Below are 20,803 nucleotides of genomic sequence, written 5' to 3' on the forward strand. Positions count from 1 at the left end.
TTCCTGCAGAAAGCTTATCATCTTCTACTATGTGCATATCAAAATACTCGATTTCATTACCTGGTTAATCCTAGGCTATCAGTTGTGATGGAATAAGGTGTCGTGAGAATCGAACAATTTCCTTTAATGATGCAATTGCTATCTAGGTACAATGGCGTCAGTTGTGTTCAGCTAGGGCTGCGCTTGCCCAAGTCCTGTACGTACCCAGGCTCTTGCTCCACCACCCTTGACAACTGCCAGCGCAGACTAACTTGACGTTTTCCTTGGTGTTCCAACTTTGCATCAACCTCTCACTCACTCGTTCACCTCTTCTCGCGCTGCTGTTGCCTGTGGTCGCGCAATGCTGCATCCGCTTGCAACCCTACGTCTCTAATCTTGCGCACTACGTTCTGGATACTTAACACAACTCTTGGTTCCTGTGCCACCAATAGGCAACGGCTCTGTCGCTCCCATCGAATCCACCTCCATCTCCACGCGATCATCATCGGAATCCAACTCCACAAAGAATACGGTTTGCTGTAACTGAAGCCTAGAAGCGGCTGGAAAGCCCTGAGCTGTGGCAACCGAGGTGCACAAACCCGGCAACTACATCTCCAGGCCAGCATGCGCATGCTATGGCGCGCCCCCTCACTCTTGGCATTGTACCCAGTGCTACTGCTACTCGTCAGCACCACCATCGCAGACTCAATTGAGGAAGATGGGGTCGAATATGTAGTAGGAACCATCGACGGCGTACGCGGGCTAGTCAGAGATGACCGACAGCCATCTCTATACACTGCCGACTACGGAGACTGCCTTGGCGAAAGTGCTATCAATGTCACGCGGTTCGATGCAGCATACTACAAGGACAATATGACTATTATCTTTCACTTGGAAGGTGAGACAGCACTTAGAAAGGAGGATATAATGATGAATATCGGTGTCTTTGCGTACGGAGAGAGCCGATTCGACCTTACCTTTGACCCCTGCAATGCCAACATAGAGAGGTAAGAACCACCTTCTATACATTAGTGTAGATCTAACGTTACTAGTGCCTGTCCTGTGAAAGCTGGCGTTACGATTGAGGCTGCAGGGATCATACCGATTAATCAGCAAGACGTCGCTGGTATCCCACCAATTGCGTTGAGCATTCCCGATTTTGAAGGGCAAGCTGTGTTACGGCTATTTTCAAATTCTACGCAGAAAGAGATCGGCTGTTTTGCTGCGCAGATCACCAACGGCTTTACCTTCCAGCAGAAGGTGGCTGTAAGCTCTACCCTGGGGGCCTTTACGGCCATAGCCGTCGTCTCATCCTTTGTTACGGCCATCTACGGAACCGAAGTTGCGGAGATGCGCAAGCATTACGCCCATTCATTATCAGTATCCGTCGTCTTTGCCGTTTGGCATCACATCTTCTACAGTGGGGCGGTCTCGATGAACTGGCCCAGCGTTCTCGTAGCCTTCTGGGGTAATTACGCCTGGGCAGGGGGTATGATCTATTCCGAGCCGATGCAAAACACGATCAACGACTTTATTGGGTCAAACAAAGGGAACACGTCTCAAGTCGGTGCTGCAGGGACGGGCCAGAGTAATCCCAATGTCGGAGGTGGCATCGATAGCCATCAGATTTACAAGCGAGATGCTCGACCAGAAGACCTAAATCTGCAAGCTGCTCTGTCAAAGCGTCGTCTCGTCGATGCATTCAGTGGCTTCAAGTACTATGGGCAGCCGGTCAAGCCTGGTTTACCGCTTCCAGGCAACTACTCGGGATTCGCTGGTACACTTGCGACCCAGCGCATACCAGCGAGCAACGCTTTCATGACTGGACTACTATGGCTTTTGATCTTGATTGGGAGCATCGCCTTCTGTGTAGTTTCCCTCAAAGCCACCCTCGAAGTTTTGAGCGCTATGCGCGTTGTCAAACGCGATCGACTCGGTTTGTTCCGATGTCATTACCTGGGCTATCTTGCATCGACCATACTACGCACAGTCTTCATTGGGTTTTTCATGGTGACATTTCTGGCCATGTTCCAATTTTCCTACCTAGCTCTATCTGGGCCTGTCGCAGTGGCCTGTATAGTCTTCCTCGCTGTTGTATTTGGCGTAGGGAGTGTTGCTGCCTACGCATGCTTCTCTAGGCTTCGTATTGGCAAGTACGTCTCCGAGCCAGACCGAATCAATATGGCGAGGAGAAGGCTTCTAAAGGTTATTCCATGGTTCAGTATGTCAAAGAACAGCAAGACTCCACGTTCAGAAGATCTGGAATATATCGGTTCAGTCCCTTGGTGGACAATACATGCCATGGCGGACGTTGAGTCCATCCACGAAGACGAGCACTATATCATACGATTTGGGTGGCTTGCATCACGTTATAGAAGGACTCGCTGGTGGTTCTTCGTCGCCTGGCTATTTTACGAGTTTGTCCGCGCCTGTTTTCTCGCGGGCGCATCCAGTCGGCCCTTGGTGCAGGTTTTCGGTTTACTGGCAGTCGAGGTTGTTGCCTTTCTCAGCTTTATCATCCTCCGACCTTTTGAAGGACAACGTCTCAACGTACTGGCCATGTATCTTCTTGGTTTCAGTAAAGTGGCAACTGTGGGACTTTCTGCAACTTTTGACTCGCACTTTGGCATCGCTCGTATTCCAACGACGGTGGTTGGAATCGTTATCATCGTCATCCAAGGCCTTTTGACCTTGGCGCTTATAGTATTGATTGTCGTTGGTGCTGTCTCCAGCTATATGTCCATCTTGCGTAACCGCGCAGAGATCAAACCGAGGAGTTGGAACGCAAACCGCGAGAAATACTTTGAGCGAATGGGTCTTGCCGCACAAGATGTTCCACTACGGCAACCGTGCCCGGTTCCAGCACATTCGATGCCGGAATCACCGAAGCGTCCACATTTTGAAGTGAAGCGGGTAAAGCGGGTGGCCAAAGTCGAAGATGAAGACGATGAGTTCATGGAAGAGATCAATACTGATCCCTCAGCCTCGCAGCTGTTACTGCCTGATCAAGGTACCATTGAGACTCCACACGGACCGATTCAACGCAACAGAAAAGGAAGTCTTCAATCACAAGCATCTTATTCCAGTCTACCTAGGGCGGCACGCGTACACCGCCCAAGTTGGAGCACGCAGGATTACGCTGAATCAGTGGAGCGTGGACGTCAATGGGCCTTGAGTGAGACCCATGTCAACATTGGTTGTGAAGTTCAGGAGAACGGCGAAAGATATGCAAGCCCTTTTCGTATCTACAACAGCCGATGCATCACGCCAGGTCTTTCCTCTTTGGCACCCTCAGACGAAGGCTACATCGGTAGTCCAGAGAGAAGAGCACCAAGTAGGCTGACTTCAATCTCAAGATCGAGCTCGACACAACAGCTACAACCAAGAATTAGCGAAGAAGAAATAGCTTTGGTGCCAGAGGCGCGCAAAATGAAGTAAAACAGCTAGTGTCAAGGCAGCGCTATGACAAAAAGAGACAGCTATACAGCAGCAGAGACGTAATTCCCGAGTACATTCTCATGCAACAGCCTTCGACCAGCTTAACGCAACAAAGATACTAGGCCAACGGATGATGAGATGACATGTTCATCGAATGTCCACAGCCCATCTGTATCTGTACTTTGCCGCGGTATCGTCTTCTCCAACAAGTGGTCAGGCCGAGAGCGATAAGAAAGTAGCAATTTCTCCTCCATCTTCTTCAGCGACATGGGATTAGTCACATTTGCATTGGACTTGGCAACGGGAGACATCTCGGGGCTTGATTTAGGGAAGTTGGATATGGTATGGTTACGAAACATGAGTAAAAAGCATATTGTAGATAAGAGGCCATCAACAAAGGCATGCTGGTCAGAGTTTTCTTCCTTGGACGCTTTGTGAGGTTGGTGCATACGTGATGGTATGGTTCGGTTGGTTGTTACGTGGACTGACCCACTCCTGCGCAAAACTCCGCGGCAGGGCACGGAAAGAAAATTGGTACAGGGGCGGCCCTTCCTGAACAGCAACGGCGTCACCAGCCACACCAGACAAGGAAGTCCCTTCACTTGATCTAAACGATCAAACCGGGATTGGTCAACAGGCTTGAGAGGCGTAATCTTAGGTGAAATGAGCAGGTTTACGGGACGTTGGCCAAGGGAGGCAAATGAAAAGATGGACATTTCCAAATACCATGTCAAGTGACAGGCGGTTTGTGGTTTTGCACAATGCGGCAGGAGGGACAGCGCTGGGGAGTGGTGAGACGTTGGATACGAAAAGCTGTATGCATGCCGTGCCTTGTTTGAGGAGATTTCGTGATGTTCGATTGCTGTGGCGTCACATCATCAGCGTCAGCAAAAACGACGACGAGGATGCCGGAGCCGCGCTGCAAGGATTCGATAAAGCCACAGGACTACGTCACGGTGACTGGCTCCTTGGATTGTGCGGAGACATGATGGCTACAGTGAGGAGAAGGAGGGGCGCAGGCGGCGGTGGTTGGCACGATAACGAGGATGCAGACGCAGACGCATAGGATTGAGTAGGCTGCCACCCCAATATGGCTTATCAAGGGACCGGACTGGAAAGCCGCGATGGTGAGAGATGATTTGCATAGGCCCAGCCACGGCACACTACGATCGCTACTCTATTCGGGACTAGGAATGACGTCGCCATGTTTAAGGTTGTGGCGCGAGGCCCACTTGGCACATGCAGTGACAGGGGGCGTGCCTGTCTTGCGTCACCGCTTTGAGCGCGTCGACTGTCCATCTTTGCTAGAACAGGTGGGCTGTCGAGCGAAACCTGCCTTGCCCACTGACGTTTTGGCGACTTGGCTGTTTGTAGACCCATGGCAAGTCAGCTGCAGGATGAGTTTGACGGAAATTTGCGACGACAGGGCGCGTGCTTGCAGCGCGTTGAGATGAGGTGAGGGAGCAACGGCAGGCACGGACGTTGTGACGTAGCTGTCGTGCAAGGGAAAGGCCCTATGTTTGCTTTGCTTATAAGTGCTGCCAATATCGTTTGTTATTGTGCTACATTCTACACTCGAAGCATCCCAACCTACAGACCACTTTTCCTTCACCCCCAGCATCCAGCAAAGCCCAGAGCTTGCTTCCCATCATCCACACCACCCACACTCAAACAACACCGCTATCATGGGTGCTGTAGTATCTTGCATCAAGTCGGTCGTATGTATTCACCTTTGCCTCTACACAAACAAACTGATACTAACACGCTCCTCAGTTCCGCACCATCGGCAACTGCATCATGGCCATTGTCAACGCCATCGCTGCTGGCCTCAAGGCAATCATCAACGCCATCGTCTCCCTCTTCGGCATCATCATCAGCTGCCTCACCTGCGGACGCGGCGGCGGCAGGAGGAAGACGCATACTAGTAGAGTCTAGTGCGCGCCCGTTTCTCTCACGCCAAACTGACATGCCATGTGTGTCAGAATGGCGCATGAGGAGATTCGGGCATCGCGTTTGAGCGACTACTTTCGGATTGAAGATTAAACAACCCAAACCGCAACATCTTCGTATCCGACTGTAAGCGCCAAAGCGGAGGAAGTCGACGAGCAGAATTATACCCAGTGGTGCATGTGGTAGTAATGGCACGACATGGAGTTTGAGCGTTTGGGCAACCGATGCCCTTGTTTGCTTTGTATGTCGGATAGAGATGGATGCAAAGGGCGTGGTCAAGGACTTGAGTATGGTGCACACGTCGATGTGGTGCTTTCTTGATCACGACCTGCGCATAGATACCCCCAGCTTTTGAATGGACCTACTTTAATACTCATGCATATCGTATTCTCTACTGGTGACGTTGGCGCATTATCAGACATTGTCTCTGACAACAAACGTGGTTTGGTCAAGTAACTTCTGCCACACCATGTTCTACCCCACTGCCTTGTCTCCTTGCATGTAGTTGCAAACCGGATATTCTGCCCCATGCACTCACTCATTGATTATTCATGCGCATGCATGCCGCTTACTCGATTCTGTCTACATGTCCAGAAAAACATGGGTACACTACGCGAGCGCTGTATCGGGGCTAGAACATTCTGCTTCCATCATGTATGTATTGCCAATGTGCACACGTCGACGCGCATAGCCTTGCATGACAAAGTCCGAATCTTGGCCACCAATTATCATGTACCCCATATCAGGACATCACTATTGAACTATCTTCATTCTAGGCTATCTCAAAGTTCAATTTTATGCATGTCCACGCTGGCTTCCTTTCTCAGTCATATCTTCTTCAGCCAATACCAGGCTATACCCTGCGATACAGGCTACCTAGTGGCAACGTTGCCAACGGCCCGTAGGTCGGTTGAGCCTCTGCGCTAATGTAGTCCGTTCCTCGCCATCAGACTATATTCCTACCTCCATGCCTTGTCCTCCTGCGAAGTACAGAGTACCTGTTCAAACAGCGATACTACTCGTGTTGAATTCGCCCTTGGCCTTTACACATAGATCTCCAGACACACTCTCTAGTGTCGCAACCACCTCCTCTTTGCTACCAACACTGCTAGCCTTTTTAGTAAGGTCTTTTTGTGGGGACAACCAACCCAACCAAGACTTTGTCGGTTGCGCTTCTGGCTCAGGCGGGGGTTCAGACTGGGACAATCTAGGTTTCGAGAAACGGGCGCGGAGGATGTAGAAGTCGAGGCTGTATGTGGGTTTTGCGTAGGTTAGGCTGAGCGAGCATGGACGGTGGACTGGCTCTATAGGATTTTGTTAGTAAAACAGCAATGATGGCACCAATCTGAGCTTGCTGTACATACCGACAGTCCCCTCAGGGCCCGCAACCATCCTCGCCATGATCTCTTCAAAGACTGTTGCTATAGCGCCTCCGTGTGCAACACCGGGCCATCCGCTCATGCCCCCTCCCATCCACACCACAGCCACCATCTCCCTCGTCTGCGCATTCCAAAACGCCCTTTGCACCCCAAACCCTCGCGTTCCACTCATTACCCCCATAATACTATTCTTCCCATCTCCTTCCTGATCAAAATTTACATCCACCTCCATCCAATCCTTGTATGCGGATATCTTTCTGCTACTTGACCCCGGACCAGAAGTCAATCCGGGCCCTGAGCGAAGTGAAGCATCTGTATTTTGATTGTAGGACTGCGAGCGCAGAGATTTGACAATATCCAGATTGTCAATGTCCTGGCCGAGAGATTCGAGAATTATCGTGTCTTCTCGCGATCCGGGCCCGGGGAGGCCAAGCGGTGCGGCAAAGTGTCGCGCACCGAGGCCGGTTGCTATTCCCAGAGCGAAGATACTGGCGTACCAAAGGTAGGACCAGCGCATGCGGGATTGGAGGGGGAGGGGCAGCTCGGTGTGTTGCGCATGGTGGTGAGTAGATCGGAACGATTGGCGAGCGGGACGGTGGATGTGGGTTGCGAAGCGTGTGCGATTAACGATTATGCGCGCTCGAGACATGGCGGTGTTGTGGCCTGTGGGCGACGCAATTGGAAAAACTCGAGGCTTGGTGGCATGGGGATTTGCGGAGAGCTTTGGAGCTGGCAGGGATCACTTCACCGAGGTTGTCTGTTAGCGTCTTGGCGTTGGGAGGTTCTTTTGAGAGCATCTGGACGACTTCGTGTTGTCGCTACAGACATGGATATCACGAGATAATGATCCCACGCATCTTTCACTCTTATTCCCAATCAAAGAACACTATTTTTCACATTACCGGAAATCTTTGAAATACCTAGTCTGGCTGTCATGACACTCGAATTTGCTACATATTGGAGGCCAACGCATATCTAGAGTCATATATCGACATGGAATTCGCTATATATTCTGTGAATCATGTAGGGAACATAATTATTAAGCACCATTCCTCCCATATCTTCGGGCTTCTTCGTATCTAAAATATCAAAAAGTGCAATGTACAGTCATCTGCATTGCCAGCACTAGTTGATCGAACATACACTTATTAGCAGCATCATTTTTCAGGCTATCTCTACTATCTAGCAAGTCCCGTAACACTACACCGAATTCCATAACCCTGGTTTACATCACAGTCCACGTCAATGTTCCTTAGCATCAGACAGTGCACTTCTTCACCGCTCTTTATGTGTAGCTACGACTACTCTAACAAACTAGCAATTTGCTGTTGCGAGTGCAGAAGTATCTGTTGCACGATACGACCTTGCACCAAGAAAACGACGGAGGCAATAACCGAATCGTACAATGCCATAGCGGCGACTGTTCGAGCAAGTCTGGCGGTACTGTGGGTCGACTGGTAGGTAGAAAGAGTTTGATGAGTAGTGATTCAATCATAGTCGAGCATGCTGGTGGTGCAAAAGTGGGGTTGAAATAATAAGCTATGGGTGGGATAGGTAAGCTTTTCCTGCGTTCAAAAGTACATGCTACGTATACAGTCCTTGATATAGGCACAAGATCGCATTGGATGCCGGTTAAAAGTTGCTAGAAACGAGCTATATCGACCATCGATTTGTCATGATCGATGAGAGCCGGTAGGTAGCTTCGTCAGTGAAGTGTCCCAGCTTTCGATTCCTAGCGAACATGTTTCTTAGACATCGTTGAGTACTGGAGGTATTGAATAAGTCTACAAGGCTATTCTTGTGGTACGCTCGGTTCTAGAGCCGCGTCAATCTTAAACGACTTGTTTTCGATATGGTGGTATGCTTACTTCCAAGGTTTGTACGGGAGATTGTATGACTACTTCTCACCGCATTGTTCTCTTCTGACATCCGACTCGAATAGTCTTGTCGTACTCAGATTTACTGCTTATGCGTCTTAGATGAGAGGCGAGTAAGTACCACTGAGACATATCTGAATGAATCAAAAAGCAGTAGCAGATGACCTTCATACCATGACGAGACCAATCACCGAGTTGATTAAGAAAAAAGACGAGATCGCTACTTCGCTGACGATATTAACCCACTCAACCCAATCGAACCATCGTAAATATCTGACTCAAAATCCCTCCATTCAGTTCGTCTGATCTCAAACCCATGACCCGCATCTCGTCCCACCCGACCTCAATATCTCGTGTCGCCCCCAAAACCACTACACTGACTCAACCCTTTGTACTCCCACCCCCCTTCCCAGTCTCTCCTTCACTCAGAAACCAAACAACGCATGTTCCACCGCTTCGGGCAATTCCACCTCGGCACACTGCAACACCCTCAAGTTCCAGCGATCCCCACCACCCCGTCACACCGACGATCCTGTATCACTTGCCTCAGCCGCCGCCGCCGACGCCCCCCCTCGTGCCACACGCTGCTTGGATTCAGGAAAGCGGTGACGCAAGTTATTTCCGCTATATACTTTGGCCTTGTACGCCCCCTTCGGAGCAAAAAAGGGAATGGGCTTGTGTGAGGCGAGCACCTTGGCCTCCGATTGGTGTCTTGGACCAATGTGACGTTGGAGGTGTGATGCACGAGCGGCTTTCTTGCGTGGTTCCGCGGGTCTGCGTGCGTGTGGTTGCATGGGGAGGGCGAGGTGGGTGCGGTGTGTGGTGTGTGGTGTGGAATTTTGGTATCTTGGTCATTTGAGGCTCGTACGGGTACGAGGGTGTGCTTGGAGGACATTTTATATGATGGACATTGTTTTAAGAGTACCTAGGTAGGTGGTGTATATTCGGCATGAGTAGTCATATTCACACAAAGCATGGTTCACGCTATGTCCTGACTATGTTTTGGGCATCAAGACGTCTCCATCGCGATTCCTAGTATCCCGAGCACATTACATACTGCAGTTTGCTTCACAGCTCTCCCTAGTCTTTTCACAAGTGGCGCATAGGTTCTCGATCTAAAGATGGTCATGTTGAAACGAGATATCTCATCACTAGCACTTCCTAATAGCATTCACAACAGGCAAGAGACTTATAATTAGTGTAGCTATGGATAATAAGAAGCCGTGTCATTAGGATAATCATGCGTAATCCCGCTCTATTTTCCAAATATCCTACTCCTCTCACTATAGTTTTCACATGTCTAATTGCCTAATTAGTAATATTGATGTCTATTTACTACTTAGAACTATACTGAAAGCTGTAATTACTATATATTATTTACATTATAACCTCGTACCTAACATTAGACGAAAAATAGTAAAAAGGGCAAAACAAGCAAGAGATGGAAATAGACTACAGGAACCGAACCTGCGAACCAAATAACCCATTGTCAGCGGTGATTTACAGGGTAAACCCCAACACCCTTCCAATACGCTAGTGAAGCTATTAACCCTGATAACTCCGATAGGATAATCTTGAACTTGTAGCAATATACACATGCGTAACACAAGAGTTAGACGTTAGGTTGCAAATTTGCAGTGCCGCTGTTGCATGGATGCGTTTGCACGTCTCAGTTGAGCGTTTTCGTTTGCGAAGTAAAATGAGCAAACGCGTTAGCGCAGTGCGTTTGCTACTTTGCTTGCGTCTCAGCACTGCACAGCATACACACTGAAATTTGGGACAGAGGTGTTACGCAAGCTTTTCTCAAAAAGGATGGATGTGACGAAAGGCGCGATTGCGAATTAAGAGACATGCTTTATCGGATTGTAGTAGCAAGATGATAGCTACATTATGGCGAAACTCCATTCCTAGGGCTTTGCATGGAGCGAGACGTGTTCAACAAACTTTAAGTGCAGCCACCTCGCCTCGTAATGACTCAGTCGAGTGGGGTGGTATACGAGAATAGCAAGGAATCGAGTGGCAGAAAGGTTAATGGGGAGAGTTTTTTGTGGCATTTACGAGCCTGGAACTACGGACAGAGGGAAATTGATTGAGAATATATGCGTCTTTCTGGGATAGGGAGTGAATGTCTGGGTTTGCGATGGGAACGTGAACAATCGAAAACGACGGGGTCTATGGCACAGAATGAAACCGGATATGCGTAGGGAGCGGTTCAAAATCAGGCTCCTAATCCATAACAATGAGATACAAGGTTAGATATCCAGCGGATACTTTCAAATCCCGTGCATAGTGTAAATGCGAGACGGCGAAGTGAACATTGCTCGCAATATGCTAAAAGAAAACATCGCGAAGAAATTTGCACGTGGTAAGACAGTCGATGACACTCTAAGGAATTTCTAGTTATATGAAGGACCCTACATTTTCGTTTTCCTCGTCTCCATGATGCCGGAATAAGCCACAAAAATGCCTGATCAATGAGTTCTACGCTCAGTGACTTTGGCATATACAGGACATCTTTAAAGGATATGAGGTCTGCCACCCCAAGCGAAAAAAAGCAACGTGAAATGACGCGCCTTGAATGTGAGCTCGATCTTCAAGCCATGTCGCGAATGCAGCAATCGACTCCTTGCCCCTGCGTCGGCACCAACGGCAGGGTAGAGAACCGAGTCGTCGTCATCCTATTCGCTGCAGGGACTGCTATTGGGTTTGCAAACTTTGCAAAGCGAATTTTGCTTCTTATAGAAAGAAAAAAACATGGGAAAAGCTCGTATGGGGAGATAGCGATGGAAGTGCCGATAGAAGAAAAACTCAGGGTTAGTGTAGAGTGCGTGCCACCTCGTGTGGGGCAAGAAAAGACGCACCGTTGCCAAGATGAGACGAAGCATGAGTTGATGAACGATACCATTTGCAGCTTCCGCAGAAAGAACGTGTGTGTTGGCATCAACACGAACGTGACCCGCATCGTCTTGATGACCTACATTTGCAACTTACGCCAAGATCGGAGGACTGCTATATGGGTCTAAGACACGTCCTCATGGTGGATACGGCTAATCGTCAGCTGTGAGACTAGGCATGGCTATGAGACACGCAACATGCAGAGTCCGTCTGATCAGCAAGCTTGGCATCCGACATGATTACCTTACTGGGCAAGAGAAAGAATATGCATGCTCGCTTAAAGTCGGTACTACACATGTAAGCTGAGTATCGACCCATGTTTTCAGGCCAGGAAAAAAGCACGCCGGGCGAGTAAGGCGTACAACCTGTATGGTAGGCAGTCAGATTGGAAGAGACATGCGTAACCAATCTGCAAGGAGACAGAGCCGCATCGGTGTGCTTTTGCCTGACCAAGGGCGACTTCGCGCCCCAAGAGGCCTTTCGACTTGTCAGATCACCCTTGGACGCTTAGGTACTGCGGTCTCCGTCAACTACCCATGCATGAGTAGCCGCTCGCGTAGTTGGTTGGGTTGGTGGCCCAAGAAACTTGCTGATGACTCCAAAAATGGCATATCCTACAGCAGCAACAATGGGTCAAGCGAAGACCTTGCATTGGAGCCACAGCCGAAGCACCCTCTCAGCCATCTACGCCCCGCAGCAAGCCTTTCCCATCGTGTGCCGTCTCTTGACAAGCTCTTCCCTCGACGCCCAACTACGAATGCGTTACTGCAAGCTACGCACCCTCACGATTAGCCGCACGAAGCTAAGTAGAGAGGGTCTAAAATGGCTTCACGATAGCAACAAACAACGCCATATCACGGGTTCACGTCAGACCGGAAATGCTAGCCATAACGACAGTGCTTATTTCGCGGGTTGGGCGCACGTGGATGGTAATCTGCGGTAAGCATGGGTAGCCGTCTTTGGATACTGGTACTCGGGATTATGATTATGCAACAGAAGGTCATTTCAAGTTGTTGTGTGACTAAGGTCCCATGCGAAAGATCTCGGTAATCTCGTTGAAGGTGGTGTAGTTGCACTGGCGGTGATTCTCTTGCCGCCTCTTGGTAAGGCCTAGTAGGTCTTACCTCGCAGCTGGTGCGTATTCTGCTAAGATGAGCCGAGCGAATAAAGAACTGCGAGACTACGGCACATGCTGCTGGGGACGCCTTGAAAGATTGCAGGACAAAAGAGGGTACCGAAAAAACAAAACAGACACGGCGAACATGCAAGTTGGGAAAATTCTGCATACGCAAGTGGCGCAGGAGCACACGCATATGATAGTTTGACGTTGTTTTTGTATTGTGTAAAGAAATGTTAAGTCCTCTTTATGGCGTTGAATGGTTCGCGCGATACGACGAGTTAGCCTTGTGGGCTTTGCTAGATGGTGAATGGTCAACAGATGTCTTCCTGCAGCGAGAGAGTAGAAGGATGAAACAGGCGAAGCAGAAATGTTCAGTAGTTGGTTGGATGTAGATGATCAAGAGTGAGAGGTAGTGTAATGGATGCAGCTACAAGCAAGTCCAATTCCGGATTTGCATAGACCAGCCCACTTGATTGGTGGAGCCTTGGCAGAAGAGAGCATGTCGACCAATACAGGCGCGCACACAAGCGAGAAGGAAGTAATGGTGCCCTCCATGACGACGGGCCAAGCGACAGCCGCGTCGAATAATGTTCTAGGCGCGCACTTGTGTTGGCAGAGATGGTGTGTCAGCATATTGTAAAGTCCTATCAAGCTCAGCTCGTGGAGCCCTTCTGTGGTGATTGAAGCGCGCGGTCAAGCACGAGTCATGGATGGGCTTTTTGCTCTGGCTGGACCGTCCGTAACCGGCAACAAACTCCCCAACGGCAGCAACTGAGGACGAAAGCGGATCAAGTTCCGGCGACCGGAAAGGCTGGACAACGGTCTACCCTGCGTACATCATCGATCCGTGGCGCGCGTGCTAGACGGGGTGGCTTTGCGGGTGTTTATCCTACTGCACACGCACACGATAAGTGGTGCAGACCATGGATGAGGCGCCTGGGGACGATCAACGAGATGCTCGAGGTTGAAAATTAGATTTGGAAAAAAGGCGTCCGCCACAGGCACTTGTGTTTCCTTGCACATATCTGACGCAGGTACAGTAAAGCTGAAAGTGGTGCTCGTACATGCGCTTGGGCACCAGTCTGCAGCATTTCAAATGCTGCGGTACTTAGCTCGGTGAATCAGCACGATGCGCTGACTGACGGCGAGTTTTGGCCGCCAGAAACAAGGAGAGCTAGGACGGGAAGCGGGTTAGCGGGCCCGGGATCTTTACGAGTGGACAAATCAGGTTTGACGAGCTTTTGGGTTGCGGAGCGGTTAGAAGCGACAGAGGATGAGCCGATGAGCAGAGGCCAAACGTGCTTTGACGCAAGTTGCGTTCAGCACACCGGGCCAGGCAGGGGCTGGCGAGTCAGGGCTAGTGGTTCTGGGATTTGAGGGCGAAACTTTGGCCTTGTTACGGCTGCATCACGCAGGAGATGGAGCTACCGAGCCTAGAACTGGCCACTAGTACCATGGGGTGCATACAATGTCATTCCATACCACTTACTCGCGCGGCGCGCAGCTCGCAATCATCTACGCAGCTTGCTCGTCGCAGCATACTTCCCTGCTTGGTGCGACCCATGACGAGATGACGAAGCGGGTACCTAGTGGTCCTGGTGTCGTTCGGTCTCGGATTGCGGAGTATGTTGGATGTGAAGGCCAAGGGCCGTGCTGGGCAGATGTATCAATAGATTTGAGTGATGCCTGGCTTGGCTTGATGCTGGAATCATGAGGCTGCAAATCAAATGTCGTGCATGGTGCAGCCGATGCTGGGGGGTCATGGGGGATGGGGGCGCTGGCGCTGGGTACTGTGGGTGCGGCTCATCACAACGTGGCCGCCGGCTGCGGTTGCTGACAGCAGCAGGCATGAGTCACGTGGTGGATACGAAAGAGGTGCACTGAGGTTCGGACATGCCGTCACGTGTGCAGATCGTATCGGTAGCTACTAAGCGTAAGCGAAAGCGAGCGACATGATGCGTAGCTCGGATGCCCTGTGCGGTAGACAGTACGACTAGCAGCGCGTAAACGGAATCCCAGGAGCGCGGTTAGACTGTTGTGGGCGTCACCGGCTAGAGGACCAAGACTTCCGTCCCAGGGTGAGTGGGCTGAGGCGTGACGGGGAAGAGGGGCTGCTCGAAACGCCACTAGCAGAGTGTGTTGGTGTCATGATTTAGGTTTCCAGGCCGGGTGCAACACGGACTAAGGCCTGTGGGGCCACGGGCACTCCGAACGCTTGAGACGCTTGCGCAGAGATCTGTACGCTTGAACGGGCGAGATCTTAGCGTAGCCAACACGGCGGACGAGGCCGTTGCTTTGGCTTGACGCTTGGAGGAGGGGAGAGTTGTCGACGACGCAACGCAGGTGCAGATGCGAACTGTTGGGGGGGGGGGGGCAAGTCACGAGGGATGAGGGAAGAGAACCATGGACGACACAGCGACGGCGCCGTCTTAGCAGACAGTTGGAGTGCATTAGGCAGTAACAAGACTGGTTCTGATATGGAGCCGGCCATGACGATATGGCGGGGTCGCAGGAGAATGCAGAATGAAAGAGTGTGCGCACGTATCAGTAGGTTCAGGCCAGCCCCCAAGACACGAATAGACACGTCTAGTCTAGTGGACATGGGGATGCGCGCCGGAGATGGCAGCTGCAGCAGGTCAGGCAGGTCAGCGCAACTCTGCTGCAATAGTGTAAACCGTGTGTAATGTGCAATGTGCTATGTCCTATCTGCAATGTGCATGGTCGACCATGTCCATGTGTGAGCCAAAGAGGAAAGCACCGCCGGCCAAACCATCACATCGCAACTGCCCTTCGCGGAGCCTCGCTTAGCTCATGGTCCCATTGGGCAGCCGCGTCTGGGATAGCTCAAAGCACCCGCATCCGAACACTTGCGACAAAACATGGTGAGATGAAAGGGAGCGTGCCGTGTCGTCTGCGATGCCATGTTGTGTCTTTTTTCTTCTTCGTCCCGCCCCGCCACCCAAGGTTGCGCAGCAGCTGTCAATATACCGCATCCCAGCCGGCCAGGGTTAGCCCACGTTGCGACGACGCCCAGCCGACCCGAGACGGGCAGAGGCAGCAAGCCATCAGCCATCAGCCATTGCCCATCAGCCTCTTACCGGTCGCTGAGGGCGCTGAAGGAGCCGGCCATCGGCTGTGGCTACGAGATCTGTCTGCTGCTTGGCCCTGCAGGGCGCCTTAACGAGCCTGGCGTCGCAGCGGCTGCCCCAAAACAATGGTCTGTGGCATCAGCCCTCAACTATGGGGCCTGCGTGCAGCGAACCGAGTGTCCGATCGACCGCGGAGTCGTCCCTAGTACCTTGTCGCTCTGTCATTCCGTCAGCTGGCGAAACCAGGCCGCTGGGAAGCGGCCGCGAGGCCACCACCGCACACCACTCTGGATGCCAGCCAGATACCAGCCAGATGCCAGCCAGATGCCGTCCACCACCGCCCACAAACCGCTGCCTCCGACATGGTTGTGTAGTTGTGATTGTGGACGTGGTCAGGATAGTGCAGCGCCTGTCAGGCCCGAGTCCGCCACCGCCCTGTGTGGATGCCGCCCGTTGGCTGCCGTAGTCCAGAAAGCCCAAAGACGACAGCCGACGGCACCCAGACGCGCGCAAAAGAAGTCGGAAAGCACACCTCCACGTGGAGATCCACCCATCTAGGTAGAATGTACGACGGCGGTGCGCCGGGACAGGCGTCAGGGAGATTGACTTGGGCAGGCCCAAAAAACCTCTTGCTCTGCTTATTCCACCATGCCTGTTGTGAGGGACACGTGCCGCAGGCAATATAACAGCCCGTCTAATAATAGTCGGACCTTTCACCCTCGCCCCGAGGCCTATGATTACACACCAGGGGCCATCAGCAGCCTCCCGAAGTTATACCTGGACCGTCATGATACAGTCCTGCTCCCCAAGCGATGCACGCCGTCATAGCATCCTACACGGAACGGGTATCACGTCGATCACATACTGAGCAGACCTCCCGCCGCCGTCTGGTCCCGCCGTCGCAACAGGCGTGCCTAAGCGCACGGTAGTCATAGTCAATAACCCCCATCATGTGCAGCTCGCAGTCATGCTCCATCTCGGCTAGCGCTAGCCCGTCGTTCAGAGCGCCATGTCGTCAGCTAACCTGCGAAGTGCTAGGGGCACGGTCGCAGACTTGGTCGCCGAACAGCAATGCCCGCAGGGATGCGCAGTCCTCCATCTGCACTCTGTTTCTCGCGAGCCTGTGATTGACGCTGGGGGCTCGAGGGGGCTCGCGACAATGCAGCGTGATGAGCTCTACAACTGAAGCGCTCGTCTGAAAACCTCATAGCGCTTCCATGCGTCGTACCAAACAATCGATTTGATCAGCGCTGCTAGTAACGGCGATTGGCCTTCACAAACGGCGAGCTTGGGCAAAGGGGGAAAGGGTTGTCTTTGATTTTTGGCTTTGTCTTTTGCTCCGGCCCTCCTTGGGCCAGACCGCGCCCGTGCGCTAACAGGCTCTCCCAGGTCTTGTTGGCGCCAGTCCCGACGCACGTTAGAGTGCCCGTGGGCTCCTGACCCAGACTTGCGGCACGACAAGAGACGGACAAGTTGAGAAATGCTTTTGTCTTTCCCAAGTACCAAGGGTCAGGAGAGCCGCATGGCTGGCCACCCAACTTGAACATTTGCGCCACGCCGCGTCATATCAAAGAGGGTTATCAAAGAGGCGAACGGCGAGCTTGCCTGTCCATGTCGCCCGTCATCACCATGCTTAATCATGATGGCTGTACTTTTTTATTCCACGGGCCGGCGCAAGCGACAGCTCCTCCACTGTCCTGGTCCAAGCCGTCCCGCACGCCAGCAGACTCCGACAAATGGCCTGCGGCCAGGGTCTGGCTACGCTGCCCTTCACACCCCCTGTAAAGTGCATTGAAAGCTTGCGGCCCCATGCTTGTCTAGCTCTCTAAACTGGACCTGAACGGTGTGGGTTTATTATTCATTCGTCGCGTTACTTCTGCCGTGCCTCGTTTGCGTTGCCTTATTGTGACAAAGCGCGTCTGTGGATAGCGCTCCCGTCCGCTCACCTGAGGCTGGCTCGCGTGCTAATTCTTCATCTCCCATCCCGATCCAGATCCCCCCAAAACGCTTGGACGGACCCTATCGCCTGGTTGAGCCCTTGGATATTCCAGATGCCCCAGTGCGCCAGTCAGCCACGCGAGCCCAACAACCCTGGCAACCGTAGTCCGTCATACATATACGTGAGGGCCACCACTCTCCACACGCTCGCGGTGACAAAGCCTTTAGCTCACTCAAGGATCCAGCCTTCTCCGCCATCGCCTCTTCTAGGGCGCCCAGGTCCTGAGCTTAACAAGGAGTGATCGCCGCTCCGCACGCCTCAAACTCCACCATCGACACCTCACAAGGCTCTCTCTCCCCCGCCCAAGCATCAGTGGGTCGTATTGTCAACGTACAACACCAGATCTTGCAACGCCGCCGTGGTTGAACGCTAGCTGTAACGACATCATCTGTCTCTATCCTGATCTGGAAATCGACGCCGCTACCCAGCCCAGTGGATTGAGTACCAGCAAGCTACGTCTAGCCAATCCCGAGCATTGCTATCATTGTCGGACCGCAACACCAGCACGGTCATCGCAAAAGGGCCACTGTCGTTAGACCTAAAGCCATCATACACACATCCTGTGTGACCGCCTCAGTAGCACCACGTCTGCGCAACCAGGAAACCGGGCTCTACCGAACACTCTGTGTCGAAGGTCACCACAGTTGCACCAATTCCTGCTTTTGATCTCTTGTACGCCCTCCTTCTTCGACCTGCGACGTCCAGCACCACTGACATTGCCTAGTGACTGAGACTTTCTAGAATACTTACGGTCAGACGTGCGTCTGTCGGTATTACTGCCCACCTGAGCCAGCGCAGGTACCATTACCGGAGCCGTTCGTTCGATTCCAGCATCTCGAAGGACTCGGAGCAGCTTTTTGCCGCCTGACGCGACGAGAGACTAGAACGGCCGCACCATCGCCAATCCATAGACCGAGCGGGTATTTGTGTACTTGGGGGACCTTTTACAAGATCCCTTTCCCTCCATTGCCTGCATATCATCATCACCTTGTCCCTCTCGACTAGAGCCCCTACCTCTCACATTACGCCTTTGAGCTACGAGCCACCCCGTTGCCCTCCGTGGATTCCCAGTCTACACGTGGGTTGTATTGGTCTGGTGCCCACTACACCACTCCGCCATTTGCAGCGTCACAGCTGCATTCACTCCCAAGTCCCCCTTCATCCGAAGCAGGTAGGTCATTAGGACCTACCCGGGACACAACCGCCAACGTGGCTGCTGCCGTGGCTCATCCGTCTTCCATGCATCCTGGGTCCGACCCAATGGGTGCACCCCCAAGCTTTGCAACGCGAAGACCTCACGCCCAGCAACTCGGCAGCTTTGAGCTACCCCCGCCAACCATGCACAAATATCCCTTTACCAACACTGTCACCGCATCACATTCGCCACAGGCTCCGACAACCATTGCCAGTGTCGGCAATCTCTTGACACCACCAAACACAAATCACGGCGATTTGTTAAGCTCATCTGGTGTATCGACTACCAACGCGCAATACTCTACAACAATGGCCTACTCCAACGGACAGTACATGTACTCTCCACCAACACAAGCTTCGACGGCACATTATGGCTACCCAACTGCGCATCATCAGCAGAACCAATATAGTCAAGCCCGAGGAGGTATGTTCGCTCCACCTCGAAGTGATGGCCAGATTGGACGACAAGACTCACTTGGCAAAGGGCTGAATCCGCCACCCTACGAAATGAACCAACAACTGCCACCTTTTACGCCTTCGTCCAACGGGTCGAGTATGCCTTCGATATCCACACAACATCAACATCAACATCAACATCAACATCAACATCAACATCAACATCAACAACAACAGCAGCAACAGCATCACCATCAACAAATGATGAGTGCGCAGACACCTGTCTCCTCTTCAGCACCTCAGCAGTCGCCTGCCCTCAGCCAGGATTCCTTCAGGCCACCTCAACCACCAACACCAACATACAACTACCATGCTTCAGGCACGCCACAACACTCAAACTTTCCCTACTCCACTGGACCCTCACCCACATTGAGCCAGCAACAAAGTCCCATTAGCGCTGGTGGCTCGATGCCTAGGATGTCACCAGCCGTTTCGCAAGGCTCAATCCCATCGATACCATCCAACAACCCAGCCCACTCACCATATCAATATCAGCAAAGACCCTCTCTTCAGTATTCTGGTGGACAACCACCTGTTTTCTCAAATGTCCAGAACACAAACGGAGGGCTTGCACTCGTTGGAGGACATCCGATGATGCCTGGCTTCAACAGTGGGCATGCTGCAGCAATGCCACACTTCATGGGCCACCCTCAGCACCAACAGCCGGCCCCCAACGACCGACCTTTCAAGTGCGACCAGTGCCCACAAAGCTTTAACCGTAATCACGACTTGAAGCGACACAAGAGGATACATCTTGCAGTCAAGCCTTTTCCTTGTAATCACTGCGACAAGAGCTTCTCAAGGAAAGATGCGCTCAAGGTACATTTGACCTGTTCCGCTATGCGACCATACGGATTACTAACATTTACAACAGCGACACATACTTGTCAAGGGCTGTGGCAAGGCCAACGCGAACGATGACACAAAACGCGAAAGCCATTCACCTAAGGCCGAAGACTCGAAATAGAGATACAGAGCTCAGTCGCTGGGCATACCCTGACAGAAGCTTCCTGTCTTCACTTCTCTTCTCATGTATTACTTACCTTCTTACGCATGTTACTGGTTTCGGCGCATACATTTTACGGGACCATACTACCTTCGCTGCAAGTATTCTGGCTACGACACTTTACGTTCTCAATTTTTGATTGGATTACCCTGGTACATGTATGGGAGTCACAGGGGTTCACGCGCGCCCCTACTGTTGACGTGGGGCTGCCGGTTATGTTTCGTTTTTCTTGGGCTCGCGGATACCTATTATTTGTTTCGTCATCTTCTGTGGATCCGGGCTTTTGTATCAGGTACACTATGCGCATGGGGTCTGCGTTGGTCATCGCTTTTGGTCGTGCTTCATGCGAGTCGTTTTTTTAGCCTCGTCGGAACGGGAGGTTTCAGGTCTAGGCTCGGGATTGGGAATCGGAGACTCACTG

The 20,803-nt window shown here is 51.9% G+C and overlaps 5 protein-coding genes across 5 annotated transcripts; 4 read left to right on the forward strand and 1 right to left on the reverse strand.

Moving 5' to 3' along the window:
* Positions 1 to 603: 603 nt before the first annotated feature.
* On the forward strand, positions 604 to 3,417 carry PtrM4_107880 (putative transient receptor potential ion channel protein; the record flags this gene model as incomplete). The annotated part of the gene is made up of 2 exons (XM_066107778.1): positions 604 to 986; positions 1,032 to 3,417. 2 exons carry the CDS (start codon positions 604 to 606, stop codon positions 3,415 to 3,417), a joined length of 2,769 nt encoding a protein of 922 aa, XP_065962227.1.
* A 1,685-nt stretch (positions 3,418 to 5,102) lies between these two features.
* PtrM4_107890 (Herpes-capsid multi-domain protein) lies at positions 5,103 to 5,352 on the forward strand (the record flags this gene model as incomplete). The annotated part of the gene is made up of 2 exons (XM_001935967.2): positions 5,103 to 5,135; positions 5,191 to 5,352. 2 exons carry the CDS (start codon positions 5,103 to 5,105, stop codon positions 5,350 to 5,352), a joined length of 195 nt encoding a protein of 64 aa, XP_001936002.1.
* A 1,017-nt stretch (positions 5,353 to 6,369) lies between these two features.
* On the reverse strand, positions 6,370 to 7,395 carry PtrM4_107900 (uncharacterized protein; the record flags this gene model as incomplete). The annotated part of the gene is made up of 2 exons (XM_001935966.1): positions 6,370 to 6,671; positions 6,732 to 7,395. 2 exons carry the CDS (start codon positions 7,393 to 7,395, stop codon positions 6,370 to 6,372), a joined length of 966 nt encoding a protein of 321 aa, XP_001936001.1.
* Positions 7,396 to 16,736: 9,341 nt separating this feature from the next.
* PtrM4_107910 (uncharacterized protein) lies at positions 16,737 to 16,913 on the forward strand (the record flags this gene model as incomplete). Its single annotated transcript, XM_066107779.1, has 1 exon — positions 16,737 to 16,913. One exon carries the CDS (start codon positions 16,737 to 16,739, stop codon positions 16,911 to 16,913), a length of 177 nt encoding a protein of 58 aa, XP_065962228.1.
* Positions 16,914 to 20,003: 3,090 nt separating this feature from the next.
* PtrM4_107920 (uncharacterized protein) lies at positions 20,004 to 20,343 on the forward strand (the record flags this gene model as incomplete). The annotated part of the gene is made up of 2 exons (XM_066107780.1): positions 20,004 to 20,195; positions 20,251 to 20,343. 2 exons carry the CDS (start codon positions 20,004 to 20,006, stop codon positions 20,341 to 20,343), a joined length of 285 nt encoding a protein of 94 aa, XP_065962229.1.
* Positions 20,344 to 20,803: the final 460 nt, after the last annotated feature.

Source organism: Pyrenophora tritici-repentis, chromosome 5, assembly GCF_003171515.1.
Source record: "Pyrenophora tritici-repentis strain M4 chromosome 5, whole genome shotgun sequence".
NCBI lineage: Eukaryota > Fungi > Ascomycota > Dothideomycetes > Pleosporales > Pleosporaceae > Pyrenophora > Pyrenophora tritici-repentis.